The sequence below is a fragment of the Stomoxys calcitrans genome, chromosome 2 (genome assembly GCF_963082655.1).
Source record: "Stomoxys calcitrans chromosome 2, idStoCalc2.1, whole genome shotgun sequence".
NCBI lineage: Eukaryota > Metazoa > Arthropoda > Insecta > Diptera > Muscidae > Stomoxys > Stomoxys calcitrans.
This window is the reverse complement of record NC_081553.1, coordinates 105,472,774-105,486,692: the sequence shown is the minus strand read 5'-3', so window position 1 is coordinate 105,486,692 and position 13,919 is coordinate 105,472,774. Positions and strand designations below refer to the sequence as shown.

Here is a 13,919-nt window from a genome sequence, read left to right as displayed (position 1 = left end):
AGCGACATATCTAAAGCCCGGGAGTAGGCTTAGAATGGGCTCCAAAGACCCAACAGCTGCGGTGGTGGTATCAGGCCGTAGCATGTTGTCTGCTACTGAAACCTCGACCGGTGGAGCTGCTGCTCAAGGCTCCACTAGCTGATAGACGACTGGTCAGCAGGGGCTTTTGACGAAGATACCTGGTTCGAGTCTTAAGGACAAGGCCGAACATATACTCTCTCTCTCTCTCCTCTCTCCTGACTATGGTCCGAATAAATCTCCACTATTGTAAAGCCGCTTCGGCGGCACTAAAGGTCCTACTAATGGCAGGGGGATTTGATGTGGTTCTTATACAGGAACCATGAGTGTGTGGAGGAATGGTTCGTGGACTAAGAATTCCGAGATTTAAACTTCTCAAGGGTAAGGGGAATGGGAGACACTGAGCCTGTATTTTTGCAAAGGGTAGTCTTAATGTTTTTATTCTCCCGTCGTTACACACTGAAGATTTAGTAGTAGCCAGCCCTGGAATAAACAAGTCTCAATACTGGCGGGTTTCTCTATAAAGGGTGATTTTTTTGAGGTTAGGATTTTCATGCATTAGTATTTGACAGATCACGTGGGATTTCAGACATGGTGTCAAAGAGAAAGATGCTCAGTATGCTTTGACATTTCATCATGAATAGACTTACTAACGAGCAACGCTTGCAAATCATTGAATTTTATTACCAAAATCAGTGTTCGGTTCGAAATGTGTTCATTCACCGTAACGTTGCGTCCAACAGCATCTTTGAAAAAATACGGTCCAATGATTCCACCAGCGTACAAACCACACCAAACAGTGCATTTTTCGGGATGCATGGGCAGTTCTTGAACGGCTTCTGGTTGCTCTTCACTCCAAATGCGGCAATTTTGCTTATTTACGTAGCCATTCAACCAGAAATGAGCCTCATCGCTGAACGGTGAATGAACACATTTCGAACCGAACACTGATTTTGGTAATAAAATTCAATGATTTGCAAGCGTTGCTCGTTAGTAAGTCTATTCATGATGAAATGTCAAAGCATACTGAGCATCTTTCTCTTTGACACCATGTCTGAAATCCCACGTGATCTGTCAAATACTAATGCATGAAAATCCTAACCTCAAAAAAATCACCCTTTATATGTCACACGATTGAGAGATGCCGCCTTCAAACCTTAAGTGGCTTCTGTAGGGAAGAAAAGCCTCATTATAGGAAGTGATGCTAACGAACATCACCAGATATGGGGAAGTTCGAATGTCAACGAAAGGGGTGAGCTGATTATTGAATATATTATAAGTTGCAATCTGTCGAGTTGTAATAAAGGGGATAAACCGACCTTTTTTACCAGGAACAGGCAGGAGGTACTAGATATTACTTTTGTACGGAAGATATAATTGGAAAGATATAAGACTGGGATGTGTTGGATGGCCACAGCTTATCTGATCATCATTATATTAGTTTCAGCCTTGAAGAAAATACTGAAGTAGTGATCCCTCGGCTACACAGAAGAAAGGCTGATTGGGATAAATTTCGGCACAAATTCTGCACGTCTATCCCTTCTAGACCAGAAAAAGAAGTGGAAACTACGGAGGATATAGACATGATGGTCAAGCGGGTCACGAAGGCCTTAAATGACTCGCTTGTGTCAGCATGTCCTAGTGCCAAGCCAAGGAGCAAACAGCGACCGCCATGGTGGATCCCAGAGCTGGTTGGTCTAAGGAAGGACTGCAGAAAACTCTTCAACAGAGAAAAAGCCACATGAGTACCATACGATTGGGACATCTATAAGCCTGAGCTAAGAAAATATAAAGGTGAGCTGAGATAGGCTTAGGACAAATCCTAGGTTGAATTCTGCAGCTTCGTGAAGGATACATCTGGGCCCTCTAGGCTAAGGAAGATTCTTTCCTCGAGACCTATTACGATGGGGTATATTCAGAAGTCAGAGAATGTATGGACAATGTCTAGTGAGGAAATACTAGAACTACTCGTTGATACATATTTCGCGGGAAATTCTCCAAAGGACAACGTGGCGTCAGAAGAGGTTGTCACTGGTATGCATTCGTCGGAGATTATGTGGGAAATTGTGTCTGAGCCGAAAATCCTTTGGGCGATAAGAGGTTTCGACTCTTTTAAATCGCCAGATGATGTATCACCGGTTGAACTACAAGCTGTGCTTGTTAGACTGGTTCCCTGGCTTAGGGAGATATGCTCTGCTTGTATCAGAATGTCATATATACCTGTGGGATGGAGGGACACGAAGGTCATTTTCATTTCGAAAGCAGGAAAACTTTACCACACGAAGGCGAAAGATTTCGTCCTAGTAGTCTGTCATCCTTTATGCTGAAGACTCTTGAGAGATTGATAGAGACATATCTTAAGGCGAAGAACCCTGGAGATCGCCTGTCTCGTCAGGAGCATGCATATAGTAAAGGCAAGTCCACTGAAACAGTCCTTCACAACCTAGTCGGCTACATAGAGCGTTCTCTCGCTGTCAAGGAATGCACCTTTCTTGACATTGAAGGTGCTTTCAATAATGTAAAACCGACGTCAATCATGAAGGAGTTGGAGTTTCTAAAGAGATATACTTCAGAAAGCAATAGCTACGTGCAATAGCAAAGTGGGCTACCGAAAGTGGTCTAGGTATAAATCCGTGCAAGACAGAAGTAGTTATTTTCAGCAGGACATACAAGTTACCTACAGTGGAACCATTCTACTTGGGAGGAGATAATGTTCTATTTACAGAAAGCGCCATTAAATCCCTGGAGAACGTATTTTTGAACACAAAAACCGGCCTTGAATGCCGCAGATCTCTCAACAAGATGACTGAACAGTTCAAAATTCACCTGTTCTGGGTGCCGAGCCACAGGGATATCCCAGGGAATTGTAAAGTGGACGAGCTTGCGAGACTAGGAACTACCTACACATTCTAAGGATACTGGAATCTGTGGGTATGCCTCTAGCGAGTTTTGAGCTAAGTTTTCAGGACCAGGCCCGAAGGACAACGAATGATAGATGGTCACAAAGAGGGGGCTGTGACCATTCCAAAACTATGTGGCCTAATCTAGACTTGGCTAGAACAGACGTCTCAGTCAATGTGTCCGTCATGACAGGTCATTGTCTGATCGGAAAACATGCTGACTGGCTGGAGGTTGCCAGCAACGACTTTTGCAGAAGCTGTGAGGACATCGAAGAAGAAGAGACTGTGAATACCTGTTGTGTGTGTGCCCCGCACTGGCAGTCAGAAAGAGTTCAAATTTAGGTTCTCATTTCTTTGAGAACCTGTCTGGTTTAGCGGATGTAAACATTCGCAAGTTATATTTTTAAAGCGATCTGGATGGTTCAACTGTGATTATAAACATCCACTGAGACATACATTTAAATATGTGTTCTATTTTTTTTTAACATCCACTTCATAAATAAGCAGCAGTCCTTTTTAGGAAACAGCAGTAAGCCTGCTACTCTGAAATTGCAGTACTACTGCTGTAATAGCAGAATTACAGTGTCTGCTATTTTCAGCAAACTTTTTTCTATGTGTGCACTTAATTTCCCATGAAAATTCAATTAAGGAACACGGAATACTTCTCTCATGTCAATGAGTGCACTCCGATTAAAGTTTAGGCTCAATGATACGGAGCCTCCTGTTTTATGCCGAGTCCGAACGGCGTGCCATATAGCACCAACACTTGGTAGAGAAGTTTTAACATGGCAGGTTACCTCACAAATGTAGCCAGCATTAGTAAGGGGAAAACCACTGCTGAATGTTCACGTGTTTGATGTTCACGCAGGGACTTAAACCCAGGCGTTCGGGGTCAAAGGAGGACATGCTAACCTCTGCGCCACAAAGCGTCCTATATATGTTCGTTGACTACTTTGTTTATTACCAGATTCAGCTTGCTGAACAAATCCCATCACGCTCGTCTGCGAGTACCACTGCCTGCGCAGGTAAATCGCGCTGCACTAGGGGTATTCGACCGATTCGCCGAATCGGCCTTCTTCTGATTGATAAATGTTCGGCTCTCAGAGATTATGTAGTCGGCTTGTCGGTTGATGGTGAGAATTAAGGGGATTAAGGTCTGATCCCAAAGAAATGACGGCTTGCCACGATACGTCACTCAGAAGATCAGGCAATGCAATGGAAATGTCTGACGAGCTGCTGCACCTCCTCGTACTCCCTGTGGGGAAATCCTCATTCACCGTTCAAAACTTGCTGCCTTCAATCTGCTCTGCCAAAGATATGCCTGCTAGTCGTTACCTAAGGGAGAATGCCATGAAACGTAAGGCGCATTAAAGTCTCCTAGAACCAGCCGATTATGGCCAGACAGGAACCCACTTATGTCGGGTTTGTAGGTCTAGGGTCTTAACTGGGGCACAACTACCAACCGGCGGTATATACACATTGTATGGCTCTATCCCGGCAGTACCGGACTTGACTACAATCCCCATGCATTCCATGAAGGGGTCACTAGCGCCAGGCGCAGGTGAGATGGGTCTATACTGCGCGGAATGGTCTATCACAAAGGCCAATCCCCCATCTCCATTTCTTAAGCGATCCTTACGTAGCACATTGTATCATTAACATATTTATGGTAGACAAACGTTTTGTTCACTTTGAGGTTTGTGTTCGCCCACAATAGGCGGTTGTGATTTTTCAGTCAAATGTAACGCAAGTACCCTATTATGCTTGAATTTTATTATGAAAAACATTCTTTTTAAATAAACCCAGAAAAAAATGCTTTTTATTCCCTTCACCACTACTGTGGTGCAGGGTATTATAACTTAGTGCATTTGTTTGTAACACCCAGAAGGAAGAGAGATAGACCCATTGATAAGTATATCGATCGACTCAGAATCACTTTCTGATTCGATTTAGCTATGTCCGAAATTGGAAATAAATCGGTTCAGATTTGGATATAGCTCCCATATATATTGGGTTGCCCAAAAAGTAATTGCGGATTTTTTAAAAGAAAGTAAATGCATTTTTAATAAAACATAGAATGAACTTTAATCAAATATACTTTTTTTCTAAAGCAAGCTAAATGTAACAGCTGATAACTGACAGAAGAAAGAATTCAATTACAGAGTCACAAGCTGTGAAAAAATTTGTCAACGCCGACTATATGAAAAATCCGCAATTACTTTTTGGGCAACATATGTTCGTCCGATTTGGACTAATATTGCAATAATGGGGTTGCCAGGAAGGATTTTCTCTTTACTTTTGACATTACTGGAGATTTTCATAGAAACCGGTTCGGATTAAAATATAGCTCTTTTTATACCCGCCATCGTAGGTTGGGGGTATATTCATTTAGTAATTCCGTTTGCAACACATCGAAGTATCAATTTCCGACCCTACAAAGTATATATATTTGGGATCGTCGTAAAATTCTAAGACGATTTAACGATGTCCGTGTGTCTGTCCGTCCGTCTGCTGTAATCACTCTAGAGCCTTCAAAAATTGAGATATTGAGCTGAAATTTGGCACAGATACGTCTTTTTGATGCATGCTGGTTATGTTGTTGAACGGGCGAAATCGGACCATATTTGGATATAGTTGCTATATAGACCGATTTTCCGATAAAGGGTCTAATGCCCATACAAACTCTATTTTTCATCCGATTTTGCTAAAATTTGAAACAATGATTAGTTTAAGGCTTCTCGACAACTGACCCAAATATGGTTCAGATCAGACTATATTTAGATATAGCCACCATATAGACCGATCTCCAGATAAAGAGTCTGAAGTCCATAAAACTTTATTTTTTTACCGATTTCGTTGAAATTTGAAACGGTGGGTAGTTTTACGCTTCCCAACATAGGACCCAAATATGGTTCAGGTCGGACTATATTCAGATATAGCTGCGATATTGACCGATCTGCCGATAAAGGGTCTGATGCGCATAACAACTCTATTTATTACACGATTTCGTTGAAATTTGAAACAGTGGGTAGGTAGTTTTAGGTCTCCCGACGTCCGTCCCAAATATGGTTTGTATCGGACAATATTTAGATATACCTTCCGTACAGAACGAACTGCCGATAAAGGGTCTGAAGGCCATAAAAGCATTACTTTTTAGCCGAATTCGCTGAAATTTGAAATACAAAATTCAACAGTGATATTTACCACTTAATGTCCGTGCCAAATTTGGGTGCATAAATTATCCAATTTTCACAAGATTGTGGCGAAAGGGGGTTTACATGTACACCCGAGGTGGTGTGCATTCAAAGTTCGGCTCGGCCGAACTTAATGCTTTTTTACTTGATTATTTACTTGTTTATATATTATATATCGCCCGATTTTCACCCCTAGAGCCACTGCAAGCGCATTTATTAACCAGTCTTGCCAAAATCTTGCACAACGCTTTCTTCGACGACTACCACAATATCTAAGAAGTTTGTTCGAAATCGGTTCAGACTTAGATATAGTTTTCTTATATATTTTCGTCCGATTTTGAGAAATATTGCAATAAAGTACTGATTTGTTAACCGATTTTTTTGAAATTTGTCAAAAAGGATATCCTTATGACTCTTAATATTACTGGCGAATTTCATAGAAATCGGTTCAGATTTAGATGTAGCTGCCATAAAAGTATATCGCCCGATGTTTACTTCTAGAGTCACAGCAATCGCATTTATTGACCAATATAGCCAAAATTTTGCACAACGTTTTCTTCGACGACCACAATATCTAAAGAGTTTGGTCGAAATCGGTTCAGAATTAGATATATCTCTCATATATTGGGTTGCCCAAAAAGTAATTGCGGATTTTTTAAAAGAAAGTAAATGCATTTTTAATAAAACTTAGAATGAACTTTAATCAAATATACTTTTTACACTTTTTTTCTAAAGCAAGCTAAAAGTAACAGCTGATAACTGACAGGAGAAAGAATGCAATTACAGAGTCACAAGCTGTGAAAAAATGTGTCAACGCGTACTATATGAAAAATCCGCAATTACTTTTTGCGCAACCCAATATATTTTTGTCAGATTTTGGGTAATAATGTTGTCATTTGTCTTCCTTTGTTATTACAGTTTGAACATATTTGCTCGAAATGCGATACGGATTGATTTATAACCCCTCTGAAAACATACGGCGAGGTCCATCAAAATTGGTTCAGAATAAGAAATAGCTCCCACTTTGTTCTTAAAGGGTAAGTGTAGAGTATTATACAGCCGGCATCGCCTAACTTTTGCCCTTCATTACTGGTTATATTGTAAAAATGCAATGAGCTGTCAATAAAACAAATATCATTTCTAATTTGACAAATATGCCAGTGTGAACTTGGTAATACTCCGTGTCAGCCACCCTGTAATGGGTAGATTTAATTTCGAAATAAATAGCTCCCAGTTATGTAAAGTTAGTTGGCCACATTTTTTTGTTTGTTTGTTTCCTTCACTATAGAACCATGGTGAAGGCGATGTAAAACTTAACAATATTCTCGCCAATATTCAATTATCTAATTGTATGGTTTTTTGACAAAAATAATGAAAAATTATAAAAAAAAAATCTACACCACAAAACTCATTACGGATATTCTAATAATCATTTTCAACCATTTGCATTTATATACCATTTTCAAATAGGCGCTTATGTGCTTAGTCATCCTTGTTTATACGCACACATACCTACTGTATTGACCGATTATCATAATTGGCATAACGAAAATTTAGTTCAATGATATCGGACTTGGCACGACATTCTAGTCACATTGGCATTCAGACTGTGTTGACTGAGTGACAACAAACACAACAGCTCAAATGAAGAAAAAAAAACAACTCTTCAATTACAGAGCTGACCCCAAGTAATATTCAAACTTGTTTCGAGTAAATACTTGCAAAGCTTAATTTGTGGTATCCCCAACTTCTGACTAAAGAAAAAAAAAAAAACACACACACAAAAAGGGAAATACTTGATATGATTATGCAGAAATTTCCGTATACTTAAGAGATAAAAAACCAAATCACTTTACTCACGCATTATTATCGCATAACTAGTACAAAAACGTCAATTGTGACGCGTTGAGCGCACACCATCACAACCTGTGCAGTTGCGCATGCGCAACAGTTGCATGCAATTGTGGTTAAATTGTAACAAAAAAAGTGTCTGAGTGGGCATGGGCAGGCGGTGTCGTTGGCGTTGGCTTTGGCACATTGGTAAAACGCTTGCATATTAACATGAATTGCGTGCTCGGACTACTGGAGCTACTATTTGGCTACTAGTTTCAGAGTCATTGGGTGGAGGTGGCTGAATGGTCAACCGTGTAATGAAATACATGATGGTTGGGCAAATATACAAGAAAACTTTGTTAAAAGTGATTTGCATTTCATTTGCACAAGTATTTACCTATACAGTGCCACAAGACAAGCCTTGATACAAATGCACTACTTATTTGGCTTATGTATTTGTGTTCAACAGTACGAGGGTGGAATGATAATTCATGGACCTAAAGAATGGCTTACAAAGTTGCAAAACTAAGATCTAATTATTGAAACGATAAATAAATGGTTTGGCCCGTCGTAATCTTATAGTTATATCTAAGTGTGTCACATTCTCCCAACGGTTTATGTCATTAGAAACTCATTTAGACTTCAGAGGGATATGAAAATTTCAAAATTGAATTACAATTGTAAAATCTCATCTAATTCTGAAAGTTAAATTGTTAAGTTAAAAGCCCTAGTTCTGTACCCAGGAACGAGCTTTCGAAGTTCTTTTCTGGGACAAAGGCCCCTAGATCCCCTAGCGACTTAAAATTCGCCTTCGGGGGGGACTTGTTCCCTATTGTTGTCATTGGCGCTACCTAGTAATTGCCGCGTAGATGCGGCAATCACATTTAAATGCCCTCAGGAAAATATTTTAATTTGCGCTACATTTACACCCATGATGTGATGTCTTCATACTCATCGTCATTCTCCTCCTTTTCATCCTAAATTTTGGATGAAAATGAAAATAGGAAAAAAGCCGTAGGCCATTGTAATTTATTTGTTTTTGCGTTTTTGTAATCTTCCCCTTAATACCTTTTATTTGGTACCCATATTGCCTAGGGGTTGAAGGAGGCCCAAAATCCTCAATATCCTATAGTCCTGTAGTTTTATTTTTTGTTTTTACATATTCGTAATCGACTCGCTAATACCTTTCGTTTGATACTCATATTGCCTAGGTTAGGTATCACCCCCATTCTTTAGTGGTGGGTATAAAATATAGTATTTTTAAGTGCACGGAGTCGAGTCGGAGTCGCAGTCGAGTCTGAGTCGGAATCGGATTCTAGTCAATATTGCTCGCCTTCGCAGCCCTTATTCAGGCGACTATAGTATAATTTTCGAACATTTTTGTAGAACCTTTTGATATGCTTGAAGAGTTTATTAAAAGATTTGTAAACAATTTCATAACAATTTTAATTTTCGATTTTTGTAGTTTTGTCCACCGTGGCAACACTGGGCACCGTTCAGACTCGGCTATAGAAAGGAGACGCCTAATTTTTGATCTTAAACTTGAAACGGACTGCAATCATACATTTGTGAGAACTTTACCCCTGTTCCTTAATGGAATGTTCATGAGCAAATGCATTTTTAAGTTAAGTCGAAGACAAAACAATTTTTTACATCAGTCTTATCTAAGCGCTTATATGAGGGTTCCCCATCATTTAGTCAATTGGGTTGATATGCTGGTGAAAAGACGGAATATCAACGAATGACTAGCGTAAGACTTGATAACGAATATTGTAACCTGAGGAACTCAGAAAGGAGGGGTTTTATCGCCCGGCTTTTGGTTACAATGATATATGGGAAGTTGGCCACAGTTCATTAATGGAATAATTATAAGTAAAATTTGCATTCGCATATCTTAATCTGAGCCGATTCCGATGAAAATCCGTACTTATTGTGGTAGTCGTACAAGAAATCGTTACACAAAATTGGAGAAGATCCTTTGATAACTAAGCTTGCAAAGGCGCTAGGAGCGAAAATCTGGCGATACATATTTATTTATATAGGAGCTATAACTAAAGGTTTATTTTTTAAGCTATTATCTTTTTGGCAACACTGGTTTAAACAGCTCACGCACGTTTCGTGTTTTGTTTTACTGTAAAACGTCTTCAGTTTGGTTCATAATTTAATCATAAATCGTCTTATAAACGAACAATGCTTGCAAATGATTGAATTTTATTACAAAAATGCGTGCTCTGTTAAGAAAGGTAAAATTCAAGGAATTGTGTTCAGCGACAAAGCTCATTTTTGGCTCTATGGGTACGTAAATAATCAGAGTTTTCAATTTTGGAGTGGAGATCAGCCAGAAGGATTGTAGCAAAATGAATAGGTGAACTGTTTAATAACCTTAAACCCAAAGTATTGTTACAGTTTACTAAATCCGTTGGTTGGAAGGGTAATGGTTGAACACCATTTTTCGTGCCTGGATTAACTCCAAACACTTAGTCCTTTGTCATTCTAAAGTTCTTTAGAGGGACCTAACGCCTTTGGGCTTATTTTCTCCGAGCTCCTCTTCCAGAATAGCTTCGACAAAGCCCAAATACTTCGTCCCCTTCGACAACTGCAGGTTGATCCCATACAAAGAAGGGATTCTAAAATCGGGTTTCTTATATTTTAGAGTGAAGAGGACTAGCTCAGTTTTTTTCTGGGTTTGTTCTCAACACATTGAGAAACTAATATGAAATTTTGCACAGACTTACAGAGCCCAAGTTCTTTTACGCTTCAAAACAGACCACATATATACAGGGTGGCTGATGAAAGCCGCTACCAAAAAAAAATGTAATAACTTTTTTTCTATTTAATAATAATAATTTAATAATTAATTTAATTAATTAATTAATTAATTTAATTAATAATAATTTAATAATTAATTTAATAATTTAATTTAACATGAATAAAAGAAAAATGTATTCCATACACCGAAAAAAAAATGTAGCAATATTCATCATTGTAGCAATATTCATCAGCCACCCTGTAGATAAAGCTCCTATATAAACTGTTCCCCTCATAAAAGGAGCATTTATTAACCGATTCATAACCTTCGATATATGAACCAGATATGGTGCGATCGGCGCTAACTTAGATTTTGGGATTTAAACCCATAAACTGTTGCATTTGGCCCCTCATTATAAGGATGTGGTTCATATTGGACCATACTTAGATGTAAGGCCTTATAGAGTCAACTCTGGGTTTAAGTCTTACGCCCATAAATGGCGAAATTTATTAACCGATTTTGCTGAAGAAACATTGAATTGTCCTCGATATCAACTCACTTAAGGGCATGGTATGGAAAACAGTTAGGGATTTTGTTAGTAGCACAGAATTCCTGACTAAGATTGGAGGTATACTTTTTGTACCGAACACCATACGGTGGGGACATACTAATCTAGTCATTCCGTTTGTAACACATTGAAATATTCGTCTAAGACCCCATAAAGTACATATATTCGTGGTCGTCTGGACGTTCTGACTCGATCTAGCCATGTCAGTCCGCCTGTGGAAATCACGATAGCGGTCGAACGAATAAAGATATATTCTTAAAATTTTGCGCATTTATTTCTTATTGATGTAGATCGTTGTAGATTGTTAGTAGGCCATATCTATTCAGATTTGGATATATAGCTCCCAGGTATAGGATATAGCTCCCAGGTATATATTGGTCCTTCTACTTGATTTCTTGAGCCCGTAGAAGCTGAAATTATTATCCGATTTGGCTGAAATTCTGCACGGAGTGTTTTGTTATGACTTCCAACGATCGGTGTATAATCTGATATAGCTCCCTAATAAACCGCTGACCCGAAGCAGCATTTGATGGCCGATTTGGCTGAAATTTTGCAAGTAGTGTCTTGTTATTGTTTCCAACATCCGTGGTAAGTATTGTCAGTCAGTCTATAATCTAATATAGCTCCCGTATAAACACATCTCTCGATTAGCCATCTACGACTCCCAGAAGTTTAAATTTTTGCCAGTTTGAGTAGAAAATTTGTATGTAAAGTAAAATTATGCCCTTCAACTAAGTTCAGTTTGTATAAATTATTAGCAGAAAACATAACTTAGTACGTTTTTTTTGTTGAAAGATAAGATGGGTAGCCATGGGATAGCACAGCCACACTCAATATGGTTTTTCTTGTTAGTATATAGAGCGCTCAACATGCCGATTACTGGTTTAGGTGAATGTCCGTAGTGGCATGGGCGGATTAATTTCCGCACCCTCTTTTCACCTAAGTTCCTCGACATCGGAACAAATATTGGTTCGAACTGGATCTGGGACGTATTGGGCCCCCCAAGATTCCAAATACGATTCAACTAGATCCTTCATGCATATGGATATACAAAATAGTTATGATCAAATCTTCCAATAAATAGTTTTAGTAGTTAATTTTAAATGTTCTTAAATTTACCGAAATTTTCAAACGTCTTCTCATGAACACAACCAACCTATAGACCAATACAACGAGTAGTTGTAAATGGTCTTAATAACTTCTTACTCACGATAAATTGTTGACAAAATGTTCGCAGCTGCTGAGCATGATGGCTTTGCAATAACCTAAGCTATGCTAGTATTTGGGGAAAACGCTGGCTGGCAATTCCTTTCGCATATTGCTTGCTAAGATTACCTCGTTATGAGAATGACGCAAGTATTCGATAATATTGGTTAATGCTGCCACCCCATCCCCATAAAACACCATCACACTGGCGGTTGGCTTTCTGACGAACTATTAGCTCAGCTCAATTGGTGGATGCGTTAAAATTCAATTAACGTTTAGTGACAATGTATGTTTCTCTTGATTTTACAATTAAATTTTGTCACAAGGCGATTATTTTTTTCCACTACTTCTGCTTCTTCTTCGCGTATTGGTATCATATATGGTTGACTCTTTTGTTTTAGGAAATTTGTGTTATTTTCATATAAAAAGACCATGTGGGGCCATTAAACGATACAGTTCAAATCCGTTTTTGGCATTTAGAGCAACACCAAATCAAAACAACCAATCCAAAACTCTTCTACAATGGCTTTCAAAGTAAGGATATATCGATTGCGGAATACATATATCCGCATTCTTCTGCTGACCATATTGGATTACTATTGAGAATATTTTCTTTTTCATCTACATCTTCTAGTTCATCACCTTGTTCGCTGCTTTCGTTGCTGTTGCCAGCGCTGGAATAGTCCCAGCTGCTCCCTTGGCTGCTGTAGCCCAAGTTGAGGAATACGATCCCCATCCCCAATACTCATATGGCTATGATGTCAAGGATGCCATCTCGGGTGACTCTAAGACCGCTGTGGAAACTCGTGATGGTGGTTTCGTTCAAGGCCAATACTCCTTGAATGATGCTGATGGTTACAGACGTATTGTTGACTACACCTCTGATCCCATCAATGGCTTCAACGCTGTTGTGCGCCGTGAACCTTTGGTAGCTGCTGTTGCTGCTGCTCCCGTTGTTGCTGCCCCAGCTCCTGTTGTACGTGCTGCTCCTCTTGCCTATGCTGCCCCTGCTCCTTTGGTCAAGACTGCCGTAGCTGCTCCCCTTGTTGCTGGCCCAGCTGTCGTAAAGACTACATTTGCATCTCCTCTTATCTCTTACGCATATTAGATAATACCGGAACGATTGCGCCCTGTTAGTTGTTATAGCTGAATAAAATGAACGTGATGAATTATTTTTAAATGAATATCTTGAAGGGTTTGGTTTTTATCTTTAACGAAAATTTTGCAAAAATGTGCAGGATAACAATAGGAAATCGATTTTTTATTAGGTTATTAGGGAAAATTGTATCACGACTTCTTGAAATGGCAAACATCTCACATATCAATGAGTGCAGTCCGATTCAAGTTTTAAGCTCAATGATGAGGGACCTCCTTTTTATAGCCGAGTCCGAACGGTATGGCGCAGTGGGACATCTCTTCGGGGAAAAGTTTTTACATGGCAAAGTAGTAGC

The 13,919-nt window shown here is 39.3% G+C and overlaps 1 protein-coding gene across 1 annotated transcript; it reads left to right on the top strand.

Moving 5' to 3' along the window:
• Nucleotides 1–12,990: 12,990 nt before the first annotated feature.
• Nucleotides 12,991–13,576, top strand: LOC106093517 (larval cuticle protein A2B-like). Its single transcript, XM_013260578.2, has 2 exons — nt 12,991–13,002; nt 13,103–13,576. Exons 1-2 carry the CDS (start codon nt 12,991–12,993, stop codon nt 13,574–13,576), a joined length of 486 nt encoding a protein of 161 aa, XP_013116032.2.
• Nucleotides 13,577–13,919: the final 343 nt, after the last annotated feature.